This window comes from Carassius auratus, chromosome 6 (genome assembly GCF_003368295.1).
Source record: "Carassius auratus strain Wakin chromosome 6, ASM336829v1, whole genome shotgun sequence".
NCBI lineage: Eukaryota > Metazoa > Chordata > Actinopteri > Cypriniformes > Cyprinidae > Carassius > Carassius auratus.
Window position 1 is genome coordinate 24,101,473 of NC_039248.1, and position 19,621 is coordinate 24,121,093.

At 40.5% G+C, this 19,621-nt stretch overlaps 2 protein-coding genes across 2 annotated transcripts; one reads left to right on the forward strand and one right to left on the reverse strand.

The window, feature by feature from the left end:
- Positions 1-7,963: 7,963 nt before the first annotated feature.
- slc32a1 (solute carrier family 32 member 1) lies at positions 7,964-12,470 on the forward strand. Its single transcript, XM_026265801.1, has 2 exons — positions 7,964-8,912; positions 10,013-12,470. Exons 1-2 carry the CDS (start codon positions 8,520-8,522, stop codon positions 11,198-11,200), a joined length of 1,581 nt encoding a protein of 526 aa, XP_026121586.1. The 5' UTR covers positions 7,964-8,519; the 3' UTR covers positions 11,201-12,470.
- A 1,782-nt stretch (positions 12,471-14,252) lies between these two features.
- On the reverse strand, positions 14,253-19,010 carry aurka (aurora kinase A). The gene is made up of 9 exons (XM_026265803.1): positions 18,794-19,010; positions 18,403-18,471; positions 17,691-17,973; positions 17,579-17,612; positions 16,620-16,811; positions 16,119-16,257; positions 15,887-16,035; positions 14,897-15,071; positions 14,253-14,728 (listed from the first exon to the last, which is right to left on the reverse strand). The coding sequence occupies exons 2-9, from the start codon at positions 18,466-18,468 to the stop codon at positions 14,558-14,560; spliced, it is 1,209 nt and encodes a 402-aa protein (XP_026121588.1). The 5' UTR covers positions 18,469-18,471; positions 18,794-19,010; the 3' UTR covers positions 14,253-14,557.
- Between the last annotated feature and the right edge of the window lie 611 nt (positions 19,011-19,621).

The following is a 19,621-nucleotide window of genomic DNA, read 5'->3' on the forward strand; positions in this document are numbered from 1 at the left end:
CGTAAACCACCCTGGACCAGCACTATACCAGCGTAAACCACCCTGGACCAGCACTATGCCAGCGTAAACCACCCTGGACCAGCACTATGCCAGCGTAAACCACCCTGGACCAGCACTATGCCAGCGTAAACCACCCTGGACCAGCACTATGCCAGCGTAAACCACCCTGGACCAGCACTATACCAGCGTAAACCACCCTGGACCAGCACTATGCCAGCGTAAACCACCCTGGACCAGCACTATGCCAGCGTAAACCACCCTGGACCAGCACTATGCCAGCGTAAACCACCCTGGACCAGCACTATGCCAATGTAAACCACCCTGGACCAGCACTGTACCATCATAAACCACCTTGGACCAGCACTATGCCAATGTAAACCACCCTGGACCAGCACTGTGTCAGTGTAAACCACCCTGGACCAACACTATTCTATCGTAAACCACCCTGGACCAGCACTATACCAGCGTAAACCACCCTGGACCAGCACTATGCCAGCGTAAACCACCCTGGACCAGCACTATACCAGCGTAAACCACCCTGGACCAGCACTATGCCAGCGTAAACCACCCTGGACCAGCACTATGCCAGCGTAAACCACCCTGGACCAGCACTATGCCAGCGTAAACCACCCTGGACCAGCACTATGCCAGCGTAAACCACCCTGGACCAGCACTATACCAGCGTAAACCACCCTGGACCAGTACTGTGTCAGCGTAAACCACCCTGGACCAGCACTATACCATCGTAAACCACCCTGGACCAGCACTATGCTATCGTAAACCACCCTGGACCAGCACTATGCCAGCGTAAACCACCCTGGACCAGCACTATGCCAGCGTAAACCACCCTGGACCAGCACTATGCCAGCGTAAACCACCCTGGACCAGCACTATACCAGCGTAAACCACCCTGGACCAGTACTGTGTCAGCGTAAACCACCCTGGACCAGCACTATACCATCGTAAACCACCCTGGACCAGCACTATGCTATCGTAAACCACCCTGGACCAGCACTATACCATCGTAAACCACCCTGGACCAGCACTATGCTATCGTAAACCACCCTGGACCAGCACTATACCAGCGTAAACCACCCTGGACCAGCACTATACCAGCGTAAACCACCCTGGACCAGCACTATGCCAGCGTAAACCACCCTGGACCAGCACTATGCCAGCATAAACCACCCTGGACCAGCACTATACCAGCGTAAACCACCCTGGACCAGCACTGTGTCAGCGTAAACCACCCTGGACCAGCACTATACCATCGTAAACCACCCTGGACCAGCACTATACCAGCGTAAACCACCCTGCACCAGCACTATGCCAGCGTAAACCACCCTGGACCAGCACTATACCAGCGTAAACCACCCTGGACCAGCACTATACCAGCGTAAACCACCCTGGACCAGCACTATGCCAGCGTAAACCACCTTGGACCAGCACTATGCCAGCGTAAACCACCCTGGACCAGCACTATACCAGCGTAAACCACCCTGGACCAGCACTATACCAGCGTAAACCACCCTGGACCAGCACTATACCAGCGTAAACCACCCTGGACCAGCACTGTGTCAGTGTAAACCACCCTGGACCAGCACTATACCAGCGTAAACCACCCTGGACCAGCACTATACCAGCGTAAACCACCCTGGACCAGCACTGTGTCAGTGTAAACCACCCTGGACCAGCACTATACCAGCGTAAACCACCCTGGACCAGCACTGTGTCAGTGTAAACCACCCTGGACCAGCACTATACCAGCGTAAACCACCCTGGACCAGCACTGTACTGAATTTAAAACCACCTTTATATTTTAGTGCAGTTGGAAGATGTGTAACTCACACAATAAAAGCCTACTTTTAGCTTACTATTTTAAGTAAAGATAATTAACATTAAAAAAAATTATCTTTGTTGGTAAATTTCTGCATCAAAGGGTTTAAGGATTTTTGCTTAAATAAATGTTTAAAAAAATCATTTCATTCACACAGGAGGTCTGGAGAAAGCATGCCTTTTATTATAGTATAGATCAATAGCGTTGATGTTGAATCATGAGCTGAGGCTGTATTAATGAACACAGACTCTATTCAAGTGCTCGAGGGTTTCCCGTGTGTCTGCTCGCTTCTGTAAATTGACTATCAACAGAGCTCTTTTACTCCTGCTCGGTCCAATTAAAATCAAAGAAAGCGCGTCCGATGATGTCACAACGCACTGAGCTCTGAATATTCATGAGGCTTTCAGCGATTGCTGCTCATATCTTTCACATTTCGTGAGATTTTACTAATTCAAACGTTTCAAAGTTGGGACCGTCACATCTTAGTAGTTATGGAAAGAAAGAAAGAAAACACATTTACGACTCATTTGAATGAGCGGACTGTTATTAGAAGCAGGTGGTCTGCATCTCAATGGGTGCTCGCATTTGTGGTGTAATGACTGTAATTACTATTTCAATAGGATCTTCCCTCACGTATAGTTTGGGTTTTAGTCCCAAAAAAATATCATCTTGTTTAAATAGTCGATTCAATTTCAGTTCCATTTGTTAAGATGAAGTCAACAGCTTCAGAACCGCTGTAGCATTGATTTGTACAGGTGTGTTGATGTGTTTAACAGGACAAAACTGTCCCAGAGTTGTTTCTCTTCATTTATTCATGAACCCAGAGACTGAAGCGTTCAATGCCATTTCAGCATTCAACTCTCTTGACATTTTATTCTATTGCTCTTATGAATTACATTTCATTTATATTTACAGTTATGCATTTGGGAGAAGCTTTTAATCAATACTTTTATAAGTGCATTCCCCAGGAGTCAAACCCATGATTTTAGCGTTACTATAAAAGTCATGATCTGCTGTCTAAACTAAAACTCATATTTCTGCTCATTTTTATGCACAGAACTTTATCCGAATATAATCTACTTCAATATATATTAAAATCATTGTATTTACCATTAACCATGAGCACACACACACACTCACAGTCTATAAAGGCTGATAGCCGCGGCTGTAAGAAGCATATAATGGAAACAGATTGCTGTGTTGATTGTGTAGGCCTCGGGCTCTCCATCCCAGAGGAGCACTGCCCGTTTACACTGTGTTCAAAGGAGAGGGCTAAAAGGCAATTACAATGTTAATGTGTCCTGGCGGGGGGGAACAAGGAAAGAAAATCCACAAGGTGATGGAGTGAGTCAGGAACGCTAGAAATACTGCCGTCTGGAGCGCCAGAGGAAAACACAAGAGCAGCAATCAACAAGGAAAAACACACGTATGAATATATGCAGGTCACTTGAGAAAAGATAGGCTACTCTTGTATCTGACATATAAAGAGCGAGAGACACTGAAGTGTGTGTGTGTGTGTGTGTGTGTGTTCATTCTCTGCTCCAGCAGGGTTAATATAACCCACATCTCTCCTGGGATCTCATAATAGGCCATTAAACAGGCGCATTAGGATAAATGAAAAGGCTTTTAAGTGGTTACCAAAAGACCACCTGGATTTCACTCTCATATGTGTGTGTTTATGGCTAAAAGGGATGGATTTATTAGAGTTATGGGATGTGATTTTTCTGTTTTTGTTCTCATGCTCTCTACATGTCTCTGCCTCACTGAAATAATACAATCATTTGCAGGTTTATTTCAGATTGTTCTTTACATTACACAAATACATGCTTTTCTACATTATAGAAATGCATTTTGACCAATATATATTTATTTAGACGGATAGATAAACATATAATAAATAATGAATTTAACTAAATGTTTTTTTATTATTATTATTTAAATGAATAAACATTTTCCATTAATTTTTTATTTTAGTCATTATCTGGTCCTTAATAATATTCTCAATAATATTCTCAAAAACATGATTTACATCAATCATGGAACGCTTTATTTCTGAAATGTTTTAGTTGGATCTTCTACATCCATCATTTTTTAAATGTTACGTATTGTTTCAGAATGTTCAGAGAACATTCAAAAGTAACATTTCCATATTTGGAAAATTATTAAATGAAATGTTCCCTTAATGTTTGCATTAAAACATTCAGAAATACCATTTCCTAACCCTACTCTAAAACATTCTTAGAACATAATTTTGTTAGCTGGGGTATTATAAATAGCATTATTTAAAAGCATGTGTGCAAATGTTTTTATAATTTTTAATCTGCAAAAAATATAAGCAAACAGGGGCCATTACAGTGAGAATGGCGTATGATCCACAGCTGAAAGTGTTTTTGGGAACGCAGCATCTACTAGTGACTCCACTTATAAAAGCAGCACATATCTGTTCTGATAGTAATGTACTTGGGATTGTGATGCTAATAGTAATGGATTCGGAGAGGGGCCAATGCACGCGATTGGCTAATTTCACTGTGCCACGGCCCCCAGAGACACACGTGTCTTTTCAGTTTGGCTCTCTAATTGAAGTGTGTTATGTGTTATTTTCTGCCTCGCTGAGCCACAGAAGAGGCTGCAGTGGTTTCATACTGTGTCTGAAGCAGAAAGATAAAACCTTTCAGTGATCTGCTGTTAAAAGAAAATTATTTTTCTTAATCTGAGGGCCATTTTAATAATCAAAAGAACCTTTTCCACTATAAAAAGATGTTGAGCAATGGGAAAGGTTCCATGGATGTTAAAGGTTCTTCATGGAACCATCAATGCCAATAAAGAACCTTTCACAATAATAATAATAAATTTAATAGTGCTGGCTCTTTAAGATGCAGTGAAGAAGAATTCATGAAATCTTCCATTGCACAAAAGCAGAAAGGTAGAAAAGGTTCCATATAGCCTATAATTAAAATGTTCTTCACACACACACACACACACACACACACACAAAGAGAGAATTAAAGAGCTAAACACTGAAAGGTATTTCAGGGAAGCAAATATTTCGTGTAACACTGTGGGCAACAATACTAAACAACACTATAATTCAGAATGTGTGTTTCGGATCCATGCATTCTTAAACCTTTTGGAAAGTCATCAGATGAATACTTTTTCATATTTGATATGCTTGCAGATGTGAGTTTGTCTGCAGTGATTGAATGATAAGCCCCATTACTCTGCGTCCCATAGTCTTCAGTGCGGAGCTAATTAATGATCTGTCTCTATATAGCAGCAGAAGACGAGGGAATCGCTCCGCTACACTAGCTCGGCTCGGTGAAGTGTGTAATGAGAAAAGGACGGAGCCGAATGAAGCAGCCGCAGGGACAAAGGACCGGACCGATCATATGTCTGGCCAAATCCTTTTGTTTCCGAATGCACCGTGATAACACAAAAAGACAGAATCATGACACTGCTGCTCTTCAACAATAGCTTGAGATCACCTTTGCGGAGCGAGATAGCATTGAATCACTGACAAAGACAGCAGTGCGACACACCTGACTGATCCCGGATCAGTGTCCCGGGGGACAGATGGAGGATTATGTGCGGAGAGGCTCCTGGGAGAAGACCCTGACCTCTTATTGACCTCTATGATTTTTCTGAAGGGTAATAAACTGCATGGGAAGCAGAGAAGACGTGCCATCACATTCACTATGCCACAATACACATGAAATGAGTTTGCTTTGTCTTTGGACTGCACCAGTGGAAACACACACAACTGAGCCACAGTGAAAGCAAGAGCAGCACAGAAGGGAATGATGGGAAACATGGCACCAGATAATAGTGTCTGTAGAGGTGAGGAAAATCAATCTGATGCTTTTTCACACTGGACAACAGTGACTTAACAGATCCTGAGACGCTTTACAACACACGGCTCCTGGCACAGAATATTGATACAACATTATTAATCAGATAAGTACATCTAGTAGCTACATCTCTAGCCTTAGACTTCTTCATAAGAAATGAGTGCTTGCATGTGAATAATAATATATTTCATATTAAGTTTTTTACTGAAAATATCAATTTGACCAGGATAAGTCATCACCATATTGCTTAAGTCGGCTGCTATTATTGTAATTCTCATCAGTGTTCTTATTATTAGTATAGAAATGCTCATGTGTGTCCCTGCAGCACAGAAGCAGTCATCAGTGTCACAGACGGATATTTGGAGAAATACACAACAATACATTGTATGAGTCACAATTATACATTTCTCTTTGATGCCAAAAATCATTAGGATATTAAGTAAAGATCATGTTCATGTAGGCCTACATTTCCTATCGCAAATATATCAAAATTTAATTTTTGATTAGTAATATGCATTGCTAAGAATTAATTTAAACAACTTTAAAGATGATTTTCTCAATATTTAGATTTTTTTGCTCCCTCAGATTCCAGATTTTCTAATAGTTGTATCTCAGACAAATATTGTCCTCCGAACAAACCACACATCAATGGAGAGATGATTTATTCAACTTTTAGATTATATATTCATCTAAATTGTAATTGACCCTTATGACTGGTTTTGTGCTTGAGGGTCACATTTAAGAAGAAAATTCCAGATAGTAGGCATTTGTAAAAAAAAAAAAAAAAGTGTTTTTATCTCAAAGGCGCTGGATAAAGCCCGTGTGCGTCTGTTCTTGTCCTGATTGTATTGTCGCAGCTGTGAATCGTCTGATAACGCCGCTCCGATTAACCCTTCCGCTCCCACCGGGAAACCGAGGCCGAGCGCAGCCTGCGGGATAAAGGACATCTCCGGGGAAAGACCATCACTGATATGAGAGATTATATACAGCGAATACAAGGCAACACGAATACTTTATACAGTATAGCCTACGTATCGTATCCTACCTGAAGCATAAGATAAATTAGAAATACATTTGTAGTGAAGCGACGTTCATTGGAAACCCCTGACCAAAATTAGCATCACATTTACGGAATTAGATTATATTTTTCCTAGAATAATAGCCTATAACATTTAGATTCAGTAAAACTGTTTACCGAATTTGTCAGTGTTTATTTTTTTCAAACCAACGTTCTAAATAATTACAGATTTACATAATTTTAACATAACCGTCAGCACGCCGGATAAAGTTTAATTATATCTATATTCTAGTCGTTTTGTACCAATCATTTATTTCAACGGATTTTTTTTTTAATACAATAAAGTTTTGATTATTCGTTTATATTTTAGCATGGCATTGACATCTAATAATTATGAAATCAGATAAACACATATTTTTAAGTCCTTGGTTTATTTCTTTAAAGCTTGAGTATCATTGTCTTGATACTGATGTAGAATCAATTTCTTTCAAGAATTAAAATACGAAACGTATAATTTAAAAAGTATTTCACAGTATTTTATAAAGAATAATTCGATCCAAACGAACACGAGTGTAATGTGTTCATAGGCCGAAATGATTTTATAAAGCGTCCGCTTGTGTGAATCCACACTGATCGATCAGAACTGCATCTGAATATGATGAACACATGCGAGAGCAGATGAATGAAACATTCCATCAGAGAAAAAAAAATATATTTTTTCTATCGCTTGTTAACTTTTCAAAATCATCTTCATTCACTTTAAAAGAGTCCGAGAACATGATGCAGATGAACAGCCCAATGCACAATATTTCTGCACCCTGACAAATAATCCATGAGAAACATTCTTGCTATTTTTTTTTTTTTTTTACAAATTGAAACTTAAAATTTAAGATAACTTAATAGCTATAAAGGCGACCAAAAATCGAAACCAGTCAATTCTAATTCAAATCAGCGCCGTATTTCTTCCTTTGTCGAATGGAAGCAGGTTTTAAATCCGTTCAAAAGAGTATTCCAACACCAACTCGAGGCTGGCACGGTTCCTTTCGTTGAAAAAGAGTTCTAAACCTTCATCTCAAGCAATAAAAACTGTAGATTGCGACAGGAACACACAAGTAGAATACTTCAAGAACACTTTTAGTGTCCATGTAAGACCTAGAACGGTGCGTGGAGACGGTTTATATATTCGTAAAGTTATGCAATACTATGAGACCCCGGATGCCATTGGGTGTTGTGACCACGCATATTGGGCATAATGAGAGTGGAGAGGAGGATGGGGTCCTGCAAGCACCTCCCCTAGAAATGCAGCAAATCTTTACCCCGTTTTTTGTCGGTGCGGAGTAGCGCGCGCACTGGGAACCGGGGACGCGCGAGAATCTTAGCATTGGCAGGCTGACGGTGACACGTGCCTCTCTCTCAACACCCCCGAGCTCCCGTGGACCGCATTGGCATCAGCGACGGCCACCGAGACGCAGGAGTCGACGCTGTGCCACGGATACAGAGAACGGAAAAGCCGCGCAAAACCAAGAGCGCTCTCGTTTACGCACCGGACATTAAACGCACTCTCGCCTGGGAAGCGCGCATCAGAGTCCGGACAGCGAACAGCATGCAGGTGCCAGGCATCCTCTACGTCTAAACGTGACATGAACCACGGAATTAGCAAAAACACCAGGCAAAACTGGAGATAACGAACACGCGTCACCACGATCTTCTCGCTCCGTTGATGCGCAGACAAAGAGCTCCGGTCGCACTCTAAATTCGATATAGCTAGAAAAACATTTGTAGAGGTATTTGAACACGAGTCTCATTTAGGAGAGCAATCATGGCTACGGTAATTAGAAGCAAGATCTCTAACAAGCTGTCCAACGCGGCCACCACGGTCACCAATAAGTCTCAGGCGAAGGTGAGTGGGATGTTCGCCAGACTGGGCTTCCAGGCCGCCACCGACGAGGAGGCTTTGGGCTTCGTCGACTGCGATGATCTGGACTATGACCACAGGCAGGGGCTTCAAATGGACATCCTTAAAACCGAGCAAATGGGTGGAGAGGGCGGCGAGGAAACGGGGGGCGAGGGGGACAGTCATTACCAGAGGGATGGAACGGGTCCGCCGCCCTCCGCGTCCAAAGACGGAGGACTCTGCTCCGAGTTAGGCAGCCCGGACAAGCCAAGAATCACTGCTTGGGAGGCAGGATGGAACGTGACCAATGCGATCCAGGTGAGGAGGCACTACGCGTCATGGCGATGCATAAATATATATATCACATTCTAAAGTTTTTAGAACTGATAAATATTGAAATATTATGTGAAAACTGTTTGCAATATAAATACATATTAAAATGATTAGTCCCCTGAGGCAAAACGTTTCTTTAATGGCGTAGATTTTTCTCGTGTTGATGTCACGTCACGGGGGATCCGATTGATATTAAGCGACTTTCATCAGCAAATTGCGCTTTATAAAACAGCAGAACATTCGATATGCATTTCTATACTGGTGTTTTGTTGGGTTTGCCTGAGCAATTCCGTCATTTTTCGACGCGCGTAAAACCAGAGAGTATTTGCCTTTAACATGTTACGATTAAAAATATCCGTTCTAAAATGTATGCATTATATCAAACGATGGTTAAAAAATAAATTAAAAATGTGTTTTGGATAATGCCAAAAAATGCATATTCAAACGATAAAACCCCACGTATTTAATCGTGCGCAGTTAAAGCTCCTAATATCAAGAGTGACGTCCGTGACGTGACTCCCTGCCTCTTTGATTCATCCTGATGACGACACAATGAGGTGAGCGTGACTTTGCTCACAGCAAATGAAATGTCGGACTGAATTCAGCTGCATTTCTAATGCTCCATCACACCTGCAGTGAATGTAGGAGCTGATGATGGCGCATTGCCTCTGGAGAACTCCGAAATCGTGACACCAAGACCAACATGCACTCTTAAAAATAAACGTGCTTCACAGTGATGCCCTAGAAGCAACCTTTTTGGTCTAAAAGAAGCTTTAACATCTGAAAACCTCTCTGTTTCACAAAATGTTCTTTCTTTGTTTGCAAAAAAAAAAAAAAAAAACGTTCTTCAGATAATAAAAAGATTGCTCTTTGTGAAACCAAAAATGGTTCTTCTGTGGCATCACTCTTCTGTGAAGAACCATTTAAGCACCTTTGTTTTTAAGAGTGTGGGTATAACAGCACTTTGCATGGGAATAAAATGGAATAGAAAAGAATGCATGGGGCATTAACATAGTGAATTACAGTGTGAGGATAAAAACAAGCAGTGTCTGTTATATAAAGCCATGCTCTGCTTATCTCCCCAGGGCATGTTTGTTCTCGGGTTACCCTACGCCATTCTCCACGGAGGATATCTCGGACTGTTCCTCATTATATTCGCCGCTGTCGTGTGCTGCTACACGGGGAAAATCCTCATCGCTTGCCTCTACGAAGAAAACGAAGACGGCCAGTTGGTACGAGTGAGAGACTCGTATGTGGATATTGCTAACGCATGCTGCGCGCCACGCTTCCCCGCACTGGGAGGTCACATCGTCAACGTAGCTCAAATCATCGAGCTGGTCATGACCTGCATTTTATACGTCGTGGTGAGCGGAAACCTGATGTACAACAGCTTCCCCAACTTCCCCGTGTCCCAGAGGTCTTGGGCCATCATCGCCACCGTTGCTCTTCTGCCCTGCGCCTTCCTCAAGAACCTCAAAGCTGTGTCCAAGTTCAGCTTGCTCTGCACCCTCGCGCACTTCGTCATCAACATCCTAGTGATCGCCTACTGTCTGTCCAGGGCGCGAGACTGGGCCTGGGACAAGGTGAAGTTCTACATCGACGTCAAGAAGTTCCCCATCTCCATCGGCATCATCGTCTTCAGCTACACCTCCCAGATCTTCCTGCCTTCGCTGGAGGGGAACATGCAGAAGCCCAGCGAGTTCCACTGCATGATGAACTGGACTCACATCGCTGCCTGCATCCTCAAAGGCCTGTTCGCCCTGGTGGCTTATTTGACGTGGGCCGACGAAACCAAGGAGGTGATCACCGACAACCTCCCATCTGGCATCAGAGCCGTCGTTAACCTCTTCTTGGTGTCCAAGGCGCTGCTTTCGTACCCGCTGCCGTTCTTCGCCGCCGTGGAGGTCCTAGAAAAGACTTTCTTCCAAGACGGAGGGCGTGCGTTTTTCCCGGATTGCTACGGGGGCGACGGGCGTCTCAAATCATGGGGTCTTTCGCTCCGCTGTGCACTAGTTGTGTTCACTATGCTCATGGCTATTTATGTGCCACACTTCGCGCTCCTCATGGGTCTGACGGGCAGCCTGACGGGCGCGGGTCTGTGCTTTCTCCTCCCCAGCTTATTCCATCTCAAGTTGTTGTGGAGAAAGCTCTTGTGGCATCAGGTCTTCTTCGACGTCGCCATATTTGTGATCGGGGGTATATGCAGTATTTCCGGCTTCATCCATTCCGTCGAGGGCCTGATCGAGGCGTACAAATACAACCTGTCCGATTAGTCTGGAAAATGATGAGCGGATGTAGTCTGGTGATAAGTGTTACGCATCCCACATATTGATAACCAAACCGATGTTACCCCCAGAAACGATAAATAAACACAAAAGCATTTAACCCATGCCACTCTTAAAAATAAAGGTTCCAAAAAGAAAATGTCAGTGAAGAGTTCCTAAATGAACCATTTTGAAAAACACATCTAAAAGAACCATTCTTCATTTGAAAGGTTCCATGGAGGATGTTCATAGAAGCACTGATGCCAATAAAAACACTTTATTTGTAAGAGTGCAGACTCGTTAACACACAGTAAATCAGCGAATCTTTACACATCCACGTGAGAAATGTCTTGGACAGCAGCGCGTTACACAAGAGCACACGTATATTTGTGTTGTTAAGCGAGAAAATGGTTTACAAGAGATTTTATTTGAGCTTTGATTTGCCACGGGAATCATTTGATTTGAGTGCACGACATTCAGCAAATCTCCTGCAATACGAAATTAATTAATTAAGGGACGAAGGCCGTGGCAATAAACACAATCGAGTATGTTTGAAACAAGTTAATGGATTTTCATGAATTCGATCTGAGGACACGTAGCTTAAAGCCTAAGTCTTAATTATTATCGTTTGCATTTACTGAACCAAATCTGAGAGGGCAAGATAGAATATAATACTGGACGGTGAAGAGAAGTACTTCAACTATGCATTCTGATCGTATGATGTCCATGCAGTATTAGAGATATTCAGAAGAAAACCCGGCTTTTATTCACACGTTTTAATTGCTTTCTGGCAGAAAAGATACAAAGAGACTCGTATTTTTACAAGACATCGAACAAGATGAAGAGGAAAACGAAAAGCACTCGGAAACTCCTGAAGGAGTGATGGAGGATATTAAACATCCCACCAAAACAAATCGCTAAATTTCGATTTTTTTTTAATAGTATTTTAGCGTTGTTTATCGGATATCAAATGTTGTAATTTAAAACAATTAATAATGTCCATGTTCACCTCGGGGAGATTTATTCTAGCGTTGATGGATCGAAATCAAGGGACTTGCATAAGACATTTTTTTTTTCATTTTGTGCAATCCAATGGGTGCTGTGGAAATGTTATAAAACCGTGTGTGTTGTGTTATTGTGGTTTAAAAGATGGAATGTATATCAAAAAACATCATCATATATCGTGAAAATGAATATATTGAAGAATAAAGAAACGCGTGAAATTATAGACTATTGTAGAACTGTTTTTTGGTTTTGTGTGGTATGGGGGAAAATGAAACACGTGCATCTTTTTCATTTAAAACATAATAAATCTACAAAACAATAAATCAGTTGAATCCCACATCTCAGAGATTTAATCCAATGGCGCATATACACATTATATAAATTATTATTACAGGCTAAAATATATTCTGTAATATGTCTATAGCAAATGCATTTCCAAGATTTCTATTTTCTGATCATTCCTGAATTTGCAGAAGAGAAAAAAGGCCTTATTTTTTGATGCATTATAATCGACACAATCACGGCAGGAAAAAAAGGCAGCTTTACAATGTGAAAAACAGTGACCGCAGCATTTAAATGAATTATTTTATTCTACCAATGAACTGCGCTTTTAAATAAATTCTAATGCAAATAATAAATGCAACTCGTCCTTCCATACGGCGAAACAGAATGAAGTGAACTCGTGCAGAAAATGCGCGACAGATTTGTGCTCTCGGCTCTGATTCCGCAGGTTCACATGCGAGCTCACAGACAGACATCTGGATAGACTCTCAGTTACTGAGGCGAATATGAAAAAGAAATGAATAAAATACAAAGATGCGCATTCGCATATGGTTGCGTGCATGCACGCGCCTGAACACAGCATAAACACGTGAAATAAAAAGATCAAAACGGCTCTACGGTTAAATTCTAGAGAAATATATAGTAAATATAATATAATTGTAAAAATATTCTCAAAAATATATATATTTTTTATCGGCACAAAATAATTCTGCATGACACTATTGCACCGATGAGGGAAGAAGGTCAGAACATTTTTAGACCGTTTCCATTAACTAGCTACCTAATGAACGCTAGTGGAGAATTACGCCGTGTTGAATTGTGGGAAATCGAGTTTAACCAGAGAAGCCATTTTCTCATTACTGGACCACGAAATGCATGAGAAACTGAGTCTGTAGCGCCACCTGGTGGCTTCATAAAATACTGCCAAAATGAGACGAGAGTGCTGTACGTAAACCAGACGGTATAAAAACAGACAAATACGTTTAACATTTTACAGGATTAGAAAGGCAAATCAAAACCACAGCTGATAGAGTTGAGTTTTTCCACACACACAGAACTAGACAAACCACCGATCTATAAACATGTTCTCTATTATAGAACAGAGAGACTACCATTTTTGAAGCACCTGAGCACGGCTTACTAAACATTAAGATTACTACTTTTATGGAAATGTAAAGAAGAACGCGTTTTACAAATGGACAGCAGTAATCGTGTAAAACAGTTAGCCGGAGATCAGAATATTTAACGTTAAAAACTGTTTGCAAACACAGATCTGTAGTCACTCACCCTCACTGTCGCTCCAAACCAGTTTTAATTGTTTTCAATTGCGAGAAATAAATAGCGGAACGTCCTGAAAGTTGTTTCCAACTGAACAAAGCCGATCAAACTTTAAAAATAAGAACAATAAAAAAGAAAATTCAGTCATTTACTGAGAATCCGCGTTCAGATCTCAAGCCCGCGTTTTCTAATTTACAAGTCAACCGTCAGTCAGCTCGTGACGCGCGAAGTTTGAATACGAGAAAGCGCCAACGAGATTTGATGGAAATAAACGCTACAATGAAAAAATAAAACCTCGCTTCTTTCTTATTTGTAATTAAACTCTTGGAAAAAAGTAGTTTCGTTTTAAAAGATATCATGTGTATAGACCAGGCCTTGAAGTAAAAGTGAGAAAAACGAAAAAGATCAACATCAGGACAAAACATATACTGATGATAACAGCAAACATAATTCACATCACGACATCCAAGTTTTAATATAAAGTAACTCAACATTGTTTTATCTTAAAGGAATTTATTCCCACACACAAAAAGAGAAATACATTAAGAAGTTCTACTGGAATCCTTACAAGTAATAATAAAAGAACATTTATTGTTTCAAGTAATAGTTAAAACTTTACAATGTGGCTTAATTACATATTTTACAAATGTAAATTGTAGCGAGTGAACAGCACAACACATAAAAACAACATACAAATCAAGAAGTCAAGCCCAAGAGTGGCAGAAAAGATCAGGAAGATGGATTACGGACACATCAGTCTGTTTTGTTCCACAAGTTGAGGTCTGAAGAACGGACTCGGTTCTACTTGTTGGCTGTAGTCTGTGAGGTGGGTTTCTTCGAGGAGTTCTCCAGCACCCACGGGTGCTCCATCACACCCTTGATAGGGAGACGGTGCATGGGGTTGTGTTTGAGCAAACGGTTTATCAGGTCTCTGCTGCCCTCGCTCACATGAGCAGGATAGGAAAACTCAACCTGGAGAAGAGAGAGATGTAGAATATACAAACAAGATGTTTACAAAACTGAAGAGTAGTTTTGTAGATCCACACCCTAAAAATTCTAACCTGAAGAGCCTAACTTTTTATCCTTTCATCGCTGATCAGCTGTGCAGAGCTAGCGAGAGTTTATGAACATTTCACTTACTCTAGAAATCTTGCGGTACGTCTCCTCATGGCTCTTGGTTTCAAAAGGTGGACGGCCAACCAGAAACTCATAGCAGAGGACCCCGAGACTCCACAGATCCACCTTCTCATCGTGCGTTTTGCCCTCAATCATCTCTGGAGGAAGATAGTCCAGCGTACCACACAGCGTCGACCTCCTGACAGACACACGATAAACAGAAACTGAGAAAAGCACCCTCCTCAAGAAATCAAAAAGACAGTCAGCTGCACTTAAGAGTTGTGATGATAGTATCGTGATAAAGATATCGCCTGAGGCCATAACTGAAGTTAGTCATGATGTCCTTTGGTAGTATAAATGCTCCGTTTGTTTTATGTAGCTGCTTTTTGAACAGAGGAAAATGTAAGCCTCCTGATTAGTCATTTACAATGTTTCTATTAAATTGTTATACAATTTCAGTCACTTAACTTTAGGCTGCTTTTAGCCTTACGCAGGAGTTGGTTCATTTTCCAGGATTTAAACCAAGTAAATTAACATGTGACCTGTGCTAGCAAAATTAAGCAATAATAACTTATAATATAGCCATTTTTTTTCGGTTATTAAAGAACAATTCAAAATAAATAGGCCTAGTGCATTAATTTTTCATTTTACATCTTTAAAAAGGCATTCAAGTGAGAAATACAAATAATCAAAATGTAAAAAAAAGCTTTGTGTGTTCATTACAGATAAAATGATTAAAACTACGATAGGTATTTTACGGTTAGATTAACATGAGACACACCTACTGTACTGATCTAATAATGTTGCACATCATGTTTTCCCAACAGTTCCCCAAACGTTCACTTGAGACAAGGATCATGTTTGCATGAATTGCCTAAATACTGTATTTGTGTGTCAGTGATCTCACATGCTGACAATATAAAAATTGAGCATGTCGCCCAACACTATGGCACTTTAATGGTTAATGAAAAACAATGACAACATGTTTTGATTACAACCAAGCAGAAGGCTGACCTGGAGGAGGGCGTGTGGACAGACCATCCGAAGTCTGCGATCTTCAGTTCTCCATTAGAGCCCAGAAGCAGATTTTCAGGTTTAATGTCTCTGTGAATCACGTCCTTGGAGTGACAGTAGCTCAGGGCGTCTGCTAGCTCCATTATATACTGCAAACAGACCATATACACACATTATTATGAGACGTCATGAGTCTTCATATATTAATCATGCAGTTTCTGTGGTTTCTGACCGTGGCACTCCGCTGGTCATCGAAGGTCCCGCAGCGCTGGAGCTCTCCATACAGCTCTCCTTTAGGAGCGAACTCCAGGATCAGATAAACACGTGCGGTGTCGTGGAAATAACCGTAGAGACGCAGGATATTGGGATGTCTGAAAGGAGAACGTACACACACAGTTCACTCAACAAACACAATTTCCAAATGCATGGGTTCCAGTGCTAGGGTCAGGATCATTCCAACTTTTTGATTTAAATAAAATAGAAGTCAACAAAACATTTAGACAGGAAATATGTGTTGCATCTGAAAAACAATTTTTGAAGATGAACGCCAGAAACAAATCAGCAGCCTAAAAATTATTTAGTTACTTTTGCTTTGATATTTTTGTTTAAAAAAAAAACAAAGTGTAAACAGCACAGCTCCAGGTTGATAAACTACGACCAAACAGTTCAGGCACACATGCTCACATTTGTTTGAGAAAGGGTGATAAAAACAGCAGATGGTGAGACTTTCTACCTGAGATGTGACTGGATCTCCACCTCTCTCCGCAGCTGGTGCTCCACTCCAGCTTTCTCAAGCTGCTTTTTGAAGAGAACTTTGAGTGCCAGGATGAACTTGGTCTGACGTTCCCTGGCCAGATACACACTCCCAAACTTGCCTTTCCCCAGAGCTCTTCCAATGTCGAAATTTTCTAAACTCCATGCTTTCCTGGAGAACAGACAGACGGTCATGACCACTGACTGATTGAGAGAACTGCAGCATTAACACACAGGGACAGCAAATACAAGACTTTCTAAATTATCATAAGACTATGTCCATGAGCCATTTGGAAAACACTCAAGAATATACACATATGTACCCAGTTGATTAATTACGATACTTTTTTAAATATATTTTATGCTGTTTAAATATGCAAATGAGGCCTTATCTAATTAAATATGCATATAAAATTATGTAATCATTCAAAGCCCATTCATGCTATTCTGCGTGCAGAAGATCCTTTTTTTTTCTGTCTACATGTTATCTTAAAAGGGGTTTCCCATTAGTTTACATTTTCATTCATGTAAAAAAAAAAAAAAAAAAAAAAAAAAACATCATTAAAAGAACCAATTCGATGTATGGTTGACATTTGAAGCTTAATATTTTAGCAAAGCACTGAACCAGTTTTCAGCTTGTTTATTTTCATGCAGAAATACAGCACGCAGCTGCCTCAAACAATGGTGTAAACAATGTAAACCGTGATAATCGTAATTAATAAGTCATTATTACAACGTCAAGGGAATAAACAACAATTATGATTGTCATAATCATGGAGCCCTACTGTCATTGAAGCAAAATATACCAAAATCAGACTTGATCAGTACGTTAAATTTTTTTTTTTTTTTTTTTTATGGCTTTGAGGTGGCAACTGCACTTAAGTGTAAAAACTTAATGTAGCCACACAACATAAAATATATAAACTGTAAAGGACTTACTTGGACATATTGGATGTCCCAGTGGAAGGAGTTTCTGGAAAGCAACAGAAAAAACTCATTATAACGTTCTCAGTATGATCAGATCAGATGTATCTGCAGAAGCCAAGCTTACGCTGAGGTTTGTCCTGTTTGCTGGGCACAGAACTCTTTGTGGGCTCCGCTACAGGAAGCTTCGGCTGTGGTTTGGTGTGTGCTGCGGTTTTGGGTTCATCTGGACTGATGTTCTGATCTCCTGGACACATGGTTTTCACAGAAACTGGGTGTCCGACGGGTTTCTGCGGATTCCCGGGACGCTGGATGCGCTGTGGCCCTGGAGCTGTGCTGAGAACACGCATGGACACGGGCTTCTGACCGCTCTGGGACACAGGAACTCTCATAGGTCCACCGGCAGAACCCTGCAGAACAGGAACATCATGTGTCAAAAGAATGCATATAGAGAACAAAGAAATAGGAAAACTAGGAGTATTAATACAAAGTCTCAATGCACCAAAAATGTTTTATTTGGATTAAAAACTAATAAGTAAAAAGCCAGCCAACACGAAAAACATTTTCATTAAATAAAGCATGTTTTTGCAGAACCCTTCAAATGCATCAGCTCACACTTCACTTTCTAGTGAACGCATGAAGTGTAGCATTGCCTATGTTACTGTATTTAGAGAACAGATGAAAACTACTGTAACTGAAGTTAAGTTACAATGTAATTTTTAAATAATAAAAGACTTTTGGTGTTTTGCAAAACGTTTATAAACAAAGTATGAAGCCTTGCTGAGAATAAAAACAAGTCGCTAACAACATCCAGTTTGTCTCAAATAAAGTGAAGTCACCTTCTCATTCTCAGCTCGATTCATCTTCAGCTCTCTGCTGGATTTGGTTCTTGCGGCGGTTTCCATATTCTGGGTTTAAAAAACGACATTATTCGATTAAACACAAACAATACAGCACAACGAAACAACCCGTCACATAATGAGAGAGAGTAAGTTAATCAGTTTGAGTCCAATAAAGAAGTAAAAGTTAACGTTATGAAGCACGGCGGGAGATTGAGGCCTGATACACGACGGCACCCGTTCAGAAGATTCACAAACTAACGTTCCCAACAAAACGTAAATCTATGTAAAACAGCCAACTTTTTTAAATTAAAACAAATTAAAGAAATGGATCAGTCGATAATAAATACATTCAGAAGATTTTCTCGTCATCGTGATGAAGAAACGTTACCTCCTTCAGCCGATTCCACACGAAATATCCTCCTCAAATCCGACAGAAACGCGATGATTTCCCCCTCACCGTGTTAATAACCCGTTACCATTCGATAAATCAGCCGTGTGTGGTGTTTAATTTCGAGAAAAAAAAAACATTCAAATAAATACTTTTACTGCTAGAGAGGACGACACTGTTCTCTTCAGCCGCTGCGACTCTGGCCTGTTTAATTTCAAATATCCCACTTTTAAATACCTTTAAGTATAATCTGATTTTTGATTGGTCAGATGGAACAGTAAAGTCGAATCCTATTGGTTGTTGGAGAATTCGTCATGTGACGCAAGGCTCCATGAGCGAAGCCGGGAAAAGGCATCGTTGAAGAGCAGAAATGACCAGTAGGTGGCGCGAAAGACCAACCTTCACATCAGTAAACATTACACTATATCCAACTTTATTATATTCAAATATATTACCTTCAAAAATAATAAAATGCCCACTTTCTGGTAGATTTTAGATTGTTTTCTAATTCACTTTGTTAAAAAAATTCTAAATGAGAAAATGAGTTCAGCTAAAATTGCTTTTTTAATATATTTTTATTATAATTATTTAGATGAAATATAATTCAGAAGGATGTTTTCAAAGCAGCTTTTTTACCATTCTGACATGAATGATATGATTTTATTTATTAAACAAATTCTACATTCACAAATCCCTGTCAACTCCAGCTGTTTTTTTTTTTCTCTCATTTCTTTTATCTGGCCATTTTCAAAGTCTTCGCAAATAGTTTATGACAAAATTAGTTTGACAAGAACAAATATAATAAAACATAATTAAAATCCATTCACA

Coding starts and splice junctions, on each gene's coding strand:
- slc32a1 (XM_026265801.1), top strand. CDS start 8,520: ATGGCTACGGTAATTAGAAGCAAGATCTCTAACAAGCTGTCCAACGCG. Junction 8,913..10,012: donor ACGTGACCAATGCGATCCAG/GTGAGGAGGCAC, acceptor TTATCTCCCCAG/GGCATGTTTGTTCTCGGGTT.
- aurka (XM_026265803.1), bottom strand. CDS start 18,468: ATGGAAACCGCCGCAAGAACCAAATCCAGCAGAGAGCTGAAGATGAAT. Junction 16,036..16,118: donor ATGACCAGCGGAGTGCCACG/GTCAGAAACCAC, acceptor GTCTGTTTGCAG/TATATAATGGAGCTAGCAGA. Junction 15,072..15,886: donor GTCCACACGCCCTCCTCCAG/GTCAGCCTTCTG, acceptor TGTGTCTGTCAG/GAGGTCGACGCTGTGTGGTA.